Source organism: Fistularia commersonii, chromosome 10 (assembly GCF_037954325.1).
Source record: "Fistularia commersonii isolate RoL2024-O1a breed Wild chromosome 10, RoL_Fcom_v1.0, whole genome shotgun sequence".
In the NCBI taxonomy this organism is placed as follows: Eukaryota; Metazoa; Chordata; class Actinopteri; order Syngnathiformes; family Fistulariidae; genus Fistularia; species Fistularia commersonii.
Genome location: NC_141293.1, coordinates 4,510,455 through 4,524,077, shown reverse-complemented (window position 1 = coordinate 4,524,077; position 13,623 = coordinate 4,510,455). Strand labels below are relative to the sequence as shown.

Genomic DNA, 13,623 nt, shown 5'->3' with positions numbered 1-13,623 from the left:
CTTGAATTTCTTCACTTGAAGGAGTTTCAGCTCTCATCCCAGAGGCTTCTTCAGTTCTAATGATCTGTGGGGGGTTTCCCAATATAGGGTTTTATCCAAAACCCTGGCAGTTATATTCAGAAACTCCCCAGAGGTCGTTAGTACTGAAATGTCTTCAAGCAAAGAAATTCGAGTCTAGTGGCCACGACAAGAAGATTTCGACAAGAATTCCCGACTTTCTTTAATAACTTCAATCAGACCCTGATGAGAGCGAAATTGGGGAAGAAAAACGAAAACAAAAAAAACAGCACAAACCCATCTAAGGCTTAATGAAACAATGACTGAAAAATCAGAGTAAAAAAGAAAAACGTTTGCAGGAAAAGGCCTTAAAAGCACCAAAGAGGGACTGGAAAAACAGTTAGAAAGTTCAATTACCTTTCAGCTAGAGTTTATTTAATTGTCATTTAGAAAGCTCTAAGACTAAATATCACTAGACCTTAGACTGACAGACAAAAAAAAAAATGTTTTTGGTGTAAAAAGCTGGATCAGTAAACCTTTTAATGTAATTCCTTCACGCTTTGTATTTCCATTTAGTGACCTTTCACTGGCATTTAAGTATGAATAGAATTCTAAATAAAATAAAATATAAACACGTTAAGTTTAAATTTATTGGATTTCGACAATAATTCTCTGTATGTAAGTGAAAGCAGGTACAGATAATGATTGAATGAATTAACTTTTTTTCAATGCTCTTAGTGAAGTTTAGGTTATAAAAAAACACAACGTACATCCCTCATCTAAAAAATTTTAGAGTGCAAAGATCAGACATGAGACCTCATAAAAGAAAAAAAAAAAAAAACTCCCGCTATCTCCAATGTTTCATGTGTTTCTGATTCCCTTTTTTAAAAGAATCAGAGGCTTTCCTGCATGGGTCTGACAGACTGCCAGCGCAGACCCGGGGGGTTCCCGGCCAAAACGCCGGCGTCCCGCGGTGCCCCTGAAAGTGGGCGGCGAGGCTGCAGCGGACTCCGCAGCCTCGCCGCCGCTCCTCTGTCAATCAGCGGGAGGGGAAGCCGGCAAACAGCAGGAGGGCAGCGCGGCGTTGAGGTGAAGCTCTGACGTTCGTCCGCGGCAAGCCGGGATTCAGCTGTTTACCGTCTGCACTTACAGGTGCTGCGGGTTTTGTTTTATTCATGGAGGGTTTGCGCAGAGGGAGCCGAGATCACGTTAACAAGCGATCGCTATATTGTGGGGTTTTAAGTTCAGTCATTCATTATCTATAACGTTTATCCTGCACCCAAGATCACAGGGGTTTGGATCCAATCCAGGCCCATTTTTGTGAGAGGCAAGGTTCACCTTGGACCAGTCGCCAGGCGATCACAGGGCCGCGTACGGGGACGTACGACCGTTCACTCTCTTGTTCATACTGAGAAATGCAAAAATCTAAATCAGAATAAACAAACGAAAGAACATGGTCATACCGTATGTTGCTGGTGTTTCAGAGAAGCTCCAAAGAGTGTACAATTCAAACCCCAAAACACCCTGAGGCAAAAACTGGTGCACCCCGAGGAGAAAACACCCAGGCAGAAGATAGAGATCGTGGTGTCCGCCGCCAACTGCATCGAAGATTGTGGTGACGTCTACATTGGAGAGATCAAACTACCTCTGCACAAAACAGATGGTCCAACAGGAGAGCTACCACTCCACAGGCCACCTCCACCTGAAGGACAAATGACATTCTTTTAAAGACAGCAATGTCTGTATTCTGGCCAGAGAAAACAGATGGTTCCAGAGAGGAGTCAAAGTAGCCACCATTGTCAAAACAGAGAAAAAACATCTCTGAACAGAGGAGGGGGGCTCAGACGCAACCTTTTCAGAAACATGTAATGTCATACTGGGATGCCCAGAAGGGATACCTCCAAACAACCAGGAAAAAGCCACCACCAGAACCAGCCCCTGGTAACACATGAGCCTCAGTTCATCTAATAATAATATTATTAATCCCTGTAGGGAAATTCGTTGCGCCGCGCTGCCCCAAAAGCTTTGTTCCCATAACGGGAGTCGAACCTAGGTGCCTAGGTGAAAAACAGAAATTCAAACCACTAGACAAGTGTTTCCCAACCTCTGTGCCGCGGCATATCAGTGTGCCGTGAGAGATCATCAGGTGTGCCGTGGAAAAATGCCCACTTTCACCTGATTGGTCCGAAAATTATTTATCCAACGCAAATAATGTGTCTTCCTATGTCTATGTGGGCAGCGTGCCCATTCGATGGCAACGGGTAGTGAATTAACCTGTGCATCTGTGTATCAGAGTGATTAGTGACGCTTTGCGTGATACATTTTCAAAATAAAAAGTACCGTAATTTACGGACTAATGAGCGCACCACAATATAAGCCGCACCGGCTCGCCGGTCGCTATCTCGGGCTTCCTCCTGCGCACTAGAACCGTCAAAGTCTTCTTCTTCGGTGTCTGAGTTGAACGGACTCAGAATTTCCCGGTCATTTCATCGGTCCGATGTGACGAGGATAATCGTTTTAGCGGCGTTAAGCACGTTAGCGTCCCCCACCCAAAATCCATATATTAGCCGCATCGTTGTTTACGTGAAAAAAGTCGCGGCTTATCGTCCGGAAAAAAGAGGTACTTGTATCTGCGTAAACAAACAGGCAGCATTGTTGAAAACTACCAAGACGAGTGAGAAAGCAGTGAAAGCTTGCTACCAAGTTGCTGAACTCATCTCTAAATCCAAACAGCCACACACCGTAGCAAAACATTAGTACTACCTGCCAGCAAAATCATTGTAGAAGAAATGCTCGGCTCTGTCGTTGATAAAGAAATAGTAATGGTATTATTAGAGTTCTCTCTAATAATACCATTTTCAGACATATTGATGACATGTCATCGGACGTTACCAAAAAGTGGTCTGGAAAAGTTGCAAATCAGTGGGAAATCCGACTAAGTTGGTAATTCGACTAAGTTGCCCATTTGGTCCAATAAACGACGACCCTCAACAACCCCCCTTACACCAAGTTTCTGCAGACTACCTCTTCCATTTACACAACAAGCCACCATAACATAGACCCGCCCAAAACCCTGGCAGTTATATTGGGAAACTCCCCATTCAAACTGAAGAAGCCTCTGGGATGAAATGTCTTCAATTTAAAAAAATTCAAGTCCAGTTGCCACAAGAAGATTTTGACAAGAATTTACCATGACCTGGACGTCTGAGGACCTCCACAGACATCAGAATCAGGATACTTTGATCCCCCAGGAGGAAATTGCTTTTCGTTGAAAGCAGCCCCTGCTAACGTCAAGTGGGGAAGAATCAAAATAGAACTCTATATAAAATAAAATAAAATAAAATAAAATAAAATAAAATAAAATAAAATAAAATAAAATAAAATAAAATAAAATTAAATTAAATTAAATTAAATGTGTGTTAAAATATCTAAAAATGTATTTGTCCGCTCAATCACATGTATGAGCAATTTAGGCTCTCCAACCTGCAACCTGCAGCGTGTTTACTGTGCATGGAAACGCAAGCAGACACGTGGAGAATATACAAACACCTTACAAAGGCCTGTTGAAATCAACCAGGGACCATCTTGCTGCGAGGCAGAAGCACTAACCGTTGCAGCAACGCACCACTCTGGTGTTGGTTTGTCCCAGATAAAATGTGACGAAATATCTTGACATCTTTGGCAAAGATAAGCATCTTGCAATCTATGTGACAAAAGTGTCAGAAATAGAGGATTTTTCTTTTTCTTAAACGTTAGAAAATTTAATCTTGAGGTCGCACAGTACCCCAGCACACTCTTACGAAAACTACTAAATATATCGAAAGAGGAGAAATTTAACCTGCACTGACAAAAGCGACACTGGCGTTGATCAGGAGTGAGAAAAAGCAGCTTCACATGCAAATCGGCTATCGTCCTGATTTAATTTCAGGTCCGTGACCGCGACGGTTACAAGAACTCATTTCCTGGTTAGCCGCCGCATTTAGCTCCGCTTGCAGCACTGGCGGACGCCGTCGAATAGTCTCGGCATATCGACCCGTGTCATAACCCACGGTTCGGGAGGCTTTACAATTGTTTGGCCGACACGGATCAAATGTGATGCCGTCCCCTCGGTTATTAGATCTGTGCGGCGCAGAGCCGTTCGCCGTAAATCTATAAGACGGTTAACGTTTGCGACCAGCTTTATTCCCGCTCACACCTGGAAACTAAAAAAAAAAAAAAAAAACGATCTAATCCCAGCCTTTTCTCACCTTAAAAACAAAGCAGTGGTGGTCAAAAATAGAGGGGAAGATACTTTATATTCTCTCGCCGAGGTTCTTCTGATCAGTTCAACTGCTCTAACCTTTAGCCCTCCTTCGGCAGTGAAGATGAGACTCTTGGAGCAGCCAGCGGTCAGCAGCATTCGCACATCCCTTTCTGTCAAATCTATCATCTGTTCAGGTCCATCGGATGTGATCGTTTAAAAGCTTCACTTTATTCCTCCACTCATCTGCAGCCAGTGAAACCTGTTCCTTCACCTCTGAGAGAGTAAATGATGACATAGCCGATGGTTTCCATGGCGGCGAACGGTCCGAAAAATTGTCTGGGGACAAATGCGACAAGTCTGAACCGGGTGTGAATCACAGCACTTTAAATGGCTCCTGGGTGTTTTCATCTCTTGAACCTTTATTTATTCCTTTGTCGTTTGTCCAGGGTTCGGAAACCCGCGGTTATTTGGTCCCTCTGATGTGGCTTTTGAAAATAATGAACGAGTATTTAATTCAAACGTTTTTAATTTTACTTCTTTCATTTTTAAAACGTCATTTTAAATTTGAAGATTATGGCGATCTTGTAACATCTAAATAAAAACATGTTCAAATATTTTTGTTGTTCTTAATCAGCAACTTCAGGCGCCAGCATTTTTGGTTTGCTGCCGGTGGATCATTTAAGTCCTGCTTTTCTTCATAAAAACAAATATAAGATAAATAAATAAAATAAATACATGTTGAGATGAGATAAGATGTACTTTAATGATCCCATGCTTGGTAAAGTGTTTAGCCACAGCAGCAAGACATACAAGGAGAATACAGTGACAAACTACCTAAAAATACAATAAAATAAATGTATCAAATAAATTCAGAAGTGTAAAAGTATAAAGTACAAACTATTAAAAAAAAAATTCTCAATATTAACCATTAAACATTTAGTATTTTGCTTAGTATTTGATTAAAATGTATTTTATTTTAGTTTGTTCATTTTTTAAATGTCATTTTAAATTCAAAGACTATGGTGTTCTTGTAACATCTTAATAAAATGTGTTGAAATATTTTTGTTTTGCTGCCGGTGGATAACTTTTATTTTAATAAATACAAGAAGATGAGCTGAGATGTACTTTAATAATCCCATGCAAGACATACAATGACAAGACAGTGACAAGATTGCTAAAAATACAAATAAAAAAAATAGTTAATTAACTTAAAATATAATAACATAAACTGAAAGTACAATATAGTTTATTATAGTATAATAAAGTACAATCATTAAAAACAGTTTCTTCATTTTTACCAAAACACAGGAAAAAATAATGAGAAAGGACTAAAATAGACATTGAGTATTTTGCTTAAAAGCAACCTTCAACCGGACGTCTTGTTTTTTGTAAATCAAAATGTTTTGTTCCATGCAGAAACGTAATTTCTTTTTCTCTGTGGTTGTTCATTAATTTAAAACAACACAACACATATTTTGTTGATACATAGCATAAAGGCAGAAAAGAAAAAAAAAAAAAGTTACATGCCATGGTAATTCATTTAAAAATTTCAAAAGGGTCATGTGGCTCCCGGTATTTTATTTTATTTACTGTGGGGGAAATGGCTCCAAATGGCTTTTTGAGTGCGAAAGGTTCGGGACCACCGATTTGGACCACTTGCCCTGCACTCAGGGTCACAGGGCTACTGGAATCAATGCTAGCGGCCACTGAGCAGGAAGCGGGATTCCTCCTGGATCAATCACAGGACCACTTATGGATTGTTTGGACTGTGTGACGAAACCCGCTCTGACACGGGTAGAACATGCAAACCACACACACACACACACACACACACACTGTGACCAACCAGGGATCTTCTCACTGTGAGGCGAAAGCGCTAAACCGCTTCACCGCCCTTCTGCTGAACTTCTGCTGATTTAATTATTAAACACCACCACCCCTTATCCTGCTACCACTACATCTCAAACCAGCTGCCAGCAGAGAAAGTGAGATTAGGCACTCACAACACACAGATGTGTGTGTGTGTACGGGTGATTCACAATGATTCAGCAATGACACATCACATGTTTATTTTATGAGGGGGTGTGTTTAATGTGACTGCCACCGCCGCGAGGAGCCGGGCTTTATTCTCCTTCTTGAGCGTTATCAGTCGGGACCCCCTTATGTTATGCAGCTTGATGTTTGACAACTGCGGTTTTTCCAATCGGCCCCGGGAAATTGCCCCCGTCAGAACAATCACGCTTTCCGGTCTTCCGAAAGCTCGCGCAGGACAAATGTGGCCCACCACGCCATTTTATGTGGTCCGCGAGAACCTCTTACAAGGTCTGACTGACTTAAAATAAATAAGTCAAGCATCAACTACATTTCCCTCAATAAATGCCGATCATGTTACCCGTAAGGTGCTGGCATTCGCAGTGTATCCACATCAATGAGATTATCAACACGTGCAATTGAGAAATACAAATAATTCCTAAATGTCCAAGAAGGGAAAAGTTGGACGGCTGTTTCAAAGAAAGATGGGATGGCGAATTCATGTTTGTGCTTCAAGGAGAAAAAAATGATATGTCTTTTGTGTTGGTTGTCAAAGAGCACAATCTACGTTGGCATTTTGACACCAAGCACGGAGCCAAATATGCCAAAGTTAGCCTTCCAGAAAAACAACAAATTGTCCAAGAATTAAAAGTAGCAATGTATTGAGTGTTTACAGGTCTATGTATTTCTTCTTCTCCTCTCACACCAACTAACTTCATACCCTCTCTCACTACGTCCATAAGTCTTCTCTTTGGTCTTCCTCAAGACATCCTGCCTGGCAGCTCCACCTTTAGCAACCTTCTACCCAGATATTCACCATGTGAATCAGTCATTACTTTGTCAGTCATCACTTTATCTCGGGCATACATGTCCTGCATCCCTATGACAAATTTTTCTTTTCCTTTGGGCTTTTCCCTTCAGGAGTCGCCACAGCGACTCAACCTCCTCTTTCTAACCCTATTCTCTGTATCCTCCTCTCTTGCACCAACTAACCTCATATCCTCTCTCACTACATCCATAAATCTTTTCATTGGTCTTCCTCTAGACCTCCAACCCCAGAATCCAACTACCAATACATTCACTATCCCTCCTCTGTCCATGACCCAACCATCTTTCCAAAAAATCTACGTTTTCCGTATCTCTTATGGACTTATTCATGATCCTATCCATCTTGGTCACTCCCAAAGAGAACCTCTACATCTTCATCTCTGTGACCTCCAGCTCTGCCTTCTGTCTTTTGGTCATTGTTACTGTCTCTAGAGCATACAGCATCGCTGGTCTTACAACTGTCTTGTCCACCTTTCCTTTCATTCTGGCTGATAGTCGTCTATCTCATAGTATCCCTGACATTTTTCTCCACCCATTCCAACCTGCTTGAAATCCATTTCTTCACTTTTACAGGTTTGTGTTTTTATGCAGACGAATTTACAAGGCTTACTGCAGCCCTTTGTTTATGTAAAATCCTACATCTGTCACACATGTTCTTAGCAGTTCACAATTGTTGGTTGTGCTTATTCTGTTATTCTGCTCAATTGTGACAAAAAGGTATTGAACAATGTCATAACTAGAGTTGGACAATATTTATATATTCACTTAGTTTGATCAATGATTGATGGAATAAACCTGACAACATAAAAAGATTTATGTCATAAGATAGCAACTAGTAAACTTTTTTTTTTTTTACATCAATACAAATACATATGTAACATTTTGGATTTGAATGATTACATTCAGTTGTTTTAACATGAAGGAGTAGTTACATTTATTTTACGTTACATTTGGTTACATTTATACTGTTACCCTTATATGTGTCCCATTGAGGGCAACCATTATGCTGATGTGGCCCTCGGTGAAAATGAGTTTGACACCCCAGTTCTAATATATTCGCCCCGTCACCTCGCCGCGCATCTGATAAGAGATGCATGAAATACATCCGGTGAGCCGCCCTGGCCGTCCCGGTGGAGGCGTGGCGAGGATGGGCTGAGCCGCAGGGAGGCGTGATGGGATGCACAGCTGCGCCTGATTTACTCCCCGAGTATTCAAATTTATTTTTTCATTGTAAAGCTGCTACATGCCTGAATTCACAACGGGTGCGGAGGAACTACAATACCCCCGTCCACGCTGAAACCAATCAATTGATTTGATGAATATTGATTGTTGGACCGCAGCTTGGCGGCTGAAAAGTGCGTGTGTGTGTGTGTGTGTGTTGCGGTAATTAAACCTGGCTGCAGGCCAGACATCAGCATCATGGAGTTTTGTGATTCTTCAGCTATAATGATATTCATGTCCCCGGCAGGAACTCGAGAAAAACAAAACAAAAACATTTTTTTTATTCCCCTGACACGTACTCGCCATCATTACTTTTTATTATATATAAAATTGGCTTTTTTTGTTGCTGTTTTTTTTTTTCCCCCTGAGCCAGATTTAGGACATCTAACGCCAGTTAAAGGCCCAATGAAAGGAAAACAACGCTTTAATCACATCTTTAAATGCTCATTTATCCAATGTCTCGATGGTTTTTACAATGAATGTCTCTTTCTTTGTCTTTAAAAGGGTCAAAAATGCCCCCTAACTACTTATTTGCACGGTTTCACACTGTGATTATATTTATGGTCTTGTCTGTGGAGGTTCTCAGTCATCCAGGTCATGGTGAATTCTTGGAAGGGTGTTCAACAAAAACTATATACAGGTACATTTCAAACCCTACAACACCCTGAGGACAAAGCATCCAGGCACAAGATCGAGAATATGGTGTCTGCTGTCACTTGTACTGAAGATTGTGATGATGTCAACATTGGAGAGACCAAACTACCACTGCATAAACGGATGGCCCGACACAGCAGAGCCACCACTTCAGAACAGGACTCCACGGTCCACCTCCAGCTGAAGGACAAAGGCCGTTCTTTAAAAAAAAGCAATTCTGGCCAAGGAACATGGATGGTTCCAGAGAGGAGTCAAAGAAGCCAACATTAAAAAAACAGAAAAACCATATCTGAAAAGAGGAAGGGGGCCTCAGACACAACCGTTCACAAACATATAATATGATTCTGGGATACCATGAAGGATTTGCACAGTCCGACCAGAACCTTTGGTACCCTCCAAACAACCAGGAAAGAGCCACCACCAGAACCAGCCCCCCGTAACGTCCACATGAGACTCAGTTCATTTGAGCCAACAGGTTTTACATCTTTGTTTGGTTTCACCTATTGACGTTCTAATCCAAGTAATTCCACTGAATTGCTCTTTTGTTCCAACAAGCGACAATTAGCATTACAACCCCCCTTACACCTAGTTTCTGCAGACTAACTCTTCGATTTACAAAAGCCACCATAATCTAGACCCGCCTAAAATCCTGGCAGTTGTATTTGGAATCCCCCCACAGGTCACTCGAACTGAAGAAGCTTCTGGGATGAAGGGTGAAACATCTTCAAGTCCAATTGCCAAGATTTTGAAGTATCTATGGTCTTCTGTGACGACTAATGATACAAGTGGCTTTTGCTGTTGTTTCGGTCATTGTTGGCTGGGTTGGATATGAATGTTCAGTATGTGATAGGTCCCTCCATAACCTCTGCTTCTGCAACCATTTAGATATTCTTCTTTCAGTTGCTCCCTTCAGGGGTTGCCACAGCATATCGCCTTCCTCTATTGAACCCCCTCCTCTGCTTCTTCTTCTCTCACACCAGCCAAGCTCATGTCCTTATTCACTCCATCCATAAAGCTCCTCTTCTATTTTCCATCAATTCTGGCCACCTAAGCATTCTTCTGCAAGTATATCAGTATATCAGTCGTCCAAGATCTTCTTGTCATGGTTCCTTGACTTGAGTTTCTTGTTCAGTTCTGGACTGAAGAACTAGAGAAGCCTCCTGGATGAGGGGTGAAACGTCTTCAAGTGAAGAAATTCAACTCCAGTTGCCACGACAAGAAGATCTTGACAAGAATTCTACAAATATATTCAAAACAGTTGAGCCTGGCCTCTCTAACTCGATCTCCAAAACATCTAACAAGTACTGTCCCTCTGACGGACTCTGTCTCCATTGCTCCAAACTGCTGACCCGAAGCATTTCAAATCCTCCACCTTCTTCATCTCAACTTCCTGTAGCCTCATGTTACCACTCAGGGTCCTTTCATTCAGCTTAGTGCCAATCCCTGATACTCTCCCACCTTGACCTCAAACTCCTCTGTCACCCCTATGAAACACCTCACCACTGTCTCACAGTGAGCATACATGTCTTGTACCAGTCTGCCACTCCATACTTCCCCATACTGTTCCATAGCTCCCTCTATCAGCACCCTCTTGTGCGCTTTTTCTGGATTTTTTACAATGTAGCCCCCTCCGACCTTCTTTGGACATCTCCATCAACCTTCTAAAACTTAGCCGATCAACCTGGTAACCATGGGAAATATCATGTGACATGAGAGCACATGGCTGCACTAACAAAGCGGCCTTGTTAGGATCAGCTTTGAGTACAACCCAACTACATATGATGTAGGTATTTATTTGATTTCATTTTCAAACAGCACCTTTCCCTGAAAAGTCTCGAGGCGTTGTTAACATTAATGCTCGTTTTGACTCTACACGCCTTCTCACAAGCCTCTGAAGAACCACGCAAGTACCGGGCCGACCAATTCACTGACTGCGCAGGCCATTAATTCAAGAATCCACCATGAACTCATTAAAAAATGCATGGCAGTCTTCCTCTTCACCTGACAGCCGTCCTGAGAGAGAGCGCTCACATTTAAGATTTAAAAAAGACTCTCTAATGCGGGCACAGATTCCATTTCATATTTTCTTCATTACTGTGAATTTCCGGAGCGCACGATCCGATGATCGGCGTCGCTTCCTTTTGCCAACGTGAGCGTATCGTCCTTTGTCATTCCGCCGGTGTACGTCGTCGCAGAGCGAGGCCGCCTTTCTGATTAAGGGTTTGATTATTTGACGGGGGTGGTTTGTATCGGTCGATATGTGGGATGGAGTTGTATTTTAATGAAGCTGTGCGGGAGCTTGAATGATCTCACCGACGAGGAAATGGATTCTGATAAATCTCTAGCGTGGCCCGGAACAGAGCGACGTGTGGATTCTTACCCGTCCTGTTGAATCAGAAATGTTTTTTTTTTTTCCATCTTCCAACACATAAAACGCATCTCTCCTCCTGCACCTTTGCCCCCTTTGTCTGCAGGAGGATATCGAATTCCTGGCTGAGCACCGGCTGGTTTACGATGACCATTGCCCTGGAGTTGTGCGATAGGATCAATGTCTACGGCATGGTTGCCCCCGACTTCTGCAGGTGAGCCGGCCGTGCAGAATGTAAAGCATTGTCAACTGTTCAGCTGGAGCAGCTCTAACGCCCGACAAGAAACTTTGAATGTATTCGGGGACGGCGCTCGAGAAAATGTCGGTAAAGAGAGAGATTTTATGTCGGGCTATTTTCAATGTTCGAAAAGCAAAAGTTGCGAAACACGTTTGTGTTGCTGATACCGAGCAGAAGGATGCGTCTGATATGGTAAAACAGTGAGGAGTCAAAAGGACGCTTCACCCCGATGTTAAGATAAGATAAGATAAGATAAGATAAGATAAGATAAGATAAGATAAGATAAGATAAGATAAGATAAGATAAGATAAGATAAGATAAGATAAGGGAAATTCTTTCGTCACAGCTAAGCAACAGTTCTAAGTGTCAATGAATATGAATATAATTATAAATAGTGAGACAATTAGAAGACAGTTAGAAAAAGCAAAAGAGACAATAGCAAAATAAATGATTAAATAATAAAAAATAAGAATGGGCAACAAAATAGAAAATAAATAAATGCATGATTTTTTCATTTTGCAGAATTTTGAGGAATTTGTCAGATGTGAGCGGCTGATTATTTGTCTTCTGTCAAATGTCACTTCTAGTGGGCATCGAGGTGTCTAAAAATAAAAAATAAAAAAAAAATTAAAAAAAACATTTTAACTCAAAAGCCACGTCAGATGACAGATATGACTTTGCCATCAACATCCGGCAAATCAGAGTTGTAAGTAGAAAATGTCCTCTGGTGAATCAATTTTTAGATTATATGGCATTAAACTGCCCCCGCCACTACAACACACACACACACACACACACACACACACACACACTGCAGCTCATTCCAAAGAAAAGACCTGAAAGTACATCCACCAAATTCTCACCCTGCAGCAAACAGACATTACCATTTAGCTTATTGATTCCAACTCCGCTGTCTGGTTGCGTCGTATCCACGGCGACGGCAGGCGTATCCTTTACCCGCGCCTGGATTATTTAATAAAATAATCAATATGGATACACTGAACTGCAAGCTCAATATTTGGCCCACCTTTGTTGAGAAAGAAAACAAACACATGAGGTCTGAATTCATTACCGCTCCCAACTTCGACGTCCATCGTTTGCCGCATCGCCATGGCGATTTACTCCATCACCCAGGTGATGCACGGGTTAAAGTTGTCTCCCAAAATTAGTTTTGTCCTTTTTTTTAATTAATTCGGAGGCAATTTCTTTCCTCTAAGTGCCTGGATGCGTGGATCTGAATGTGAATGCACACACACACACACACACACACACACACACACACACACAAGCAAACCAGTGTAGAAATGGCTGATTTATAAAATGTTATTTTATAATATTCTAAATTACCTGTCTCAATAATAACTGAACCCAGTGGGATCCGATAATTCATCAAATCACCCAACGGAAGGATCAACTTTGGAGAGCGGGGGTGAAAAACATACCTCAAACATCTGACTGCATTTTACATGAGACGGATCTGAGTGAGGCCTTCCTTCATGGCATCTGGATCATTTTGCTTCTGAAATGCAAAGTTCAGAGGATTCGCCCCGTTGCTTTCATTTCATTAAAGCACATGAACCTGACGGAAGATTAGACGAGATTTCTTAATTCACTTTCCTAGTTCGGAAACGAATGACTAACAAAGTAACGTGCGGTCGTTTTGTCTATATTCATTTCATTTCTATGATTCGAATGACCGGATTTTAATAACGAAAGAAAGGCGTTAATAATTCACGCAAATTCACTTGTTAATTTTGGTTTAAAAAGAACCTGAAAAACGATGGAGAAAAAAATAAAAAATTAACTGCAAATAAGTCAAAAGGAAGGCTACTGGAAGAATAACAAATGCAAATTCTAAAATGAAATTTTACTTGAAAAAAAAAAGGAATAGAATTTAAAAATGAAGCTCCAAACTTGACAAGGTACCTCCTTAAAAGCACAAAACAAAAACAAAAATTCTTCCGCTTTGCTTATACTGAAATGATTGTTATTCTTTTCATTTTTAAACTTTGCCACAAGCCACTTTCTCACTTTATGAACTTT

At 41.4% G+C, this 13,623-nt stretch overlaps 1 protein-coding gene across 1 annotated transcript in view; it reads left to right on the top strand.

Moving 5' to 3' along the window:
* Positions 1-13,623, top strand: part of st6galnac5a (ST6 (alpha-N-acetyl-neuraminyl-2,3-beta-galactosyl-1,3)-N-acetylgalactosaminide alpha-2,6-sialyltransferase 5a) — a 96,391-nt gene that overhangs the window by 77,191 nt on the left and 5,577 nt on the right. The window contains exon 4 of the mRNA XM_086153400.1: positions 11,449-11,556. Coding sequence (XP_086009526.1) covers positions 11,449-11,556 — 108 coding nt within the window. The remainder of the gene's footprint in view (positions 1-11,448; positions 11,557-13,623) is intronic.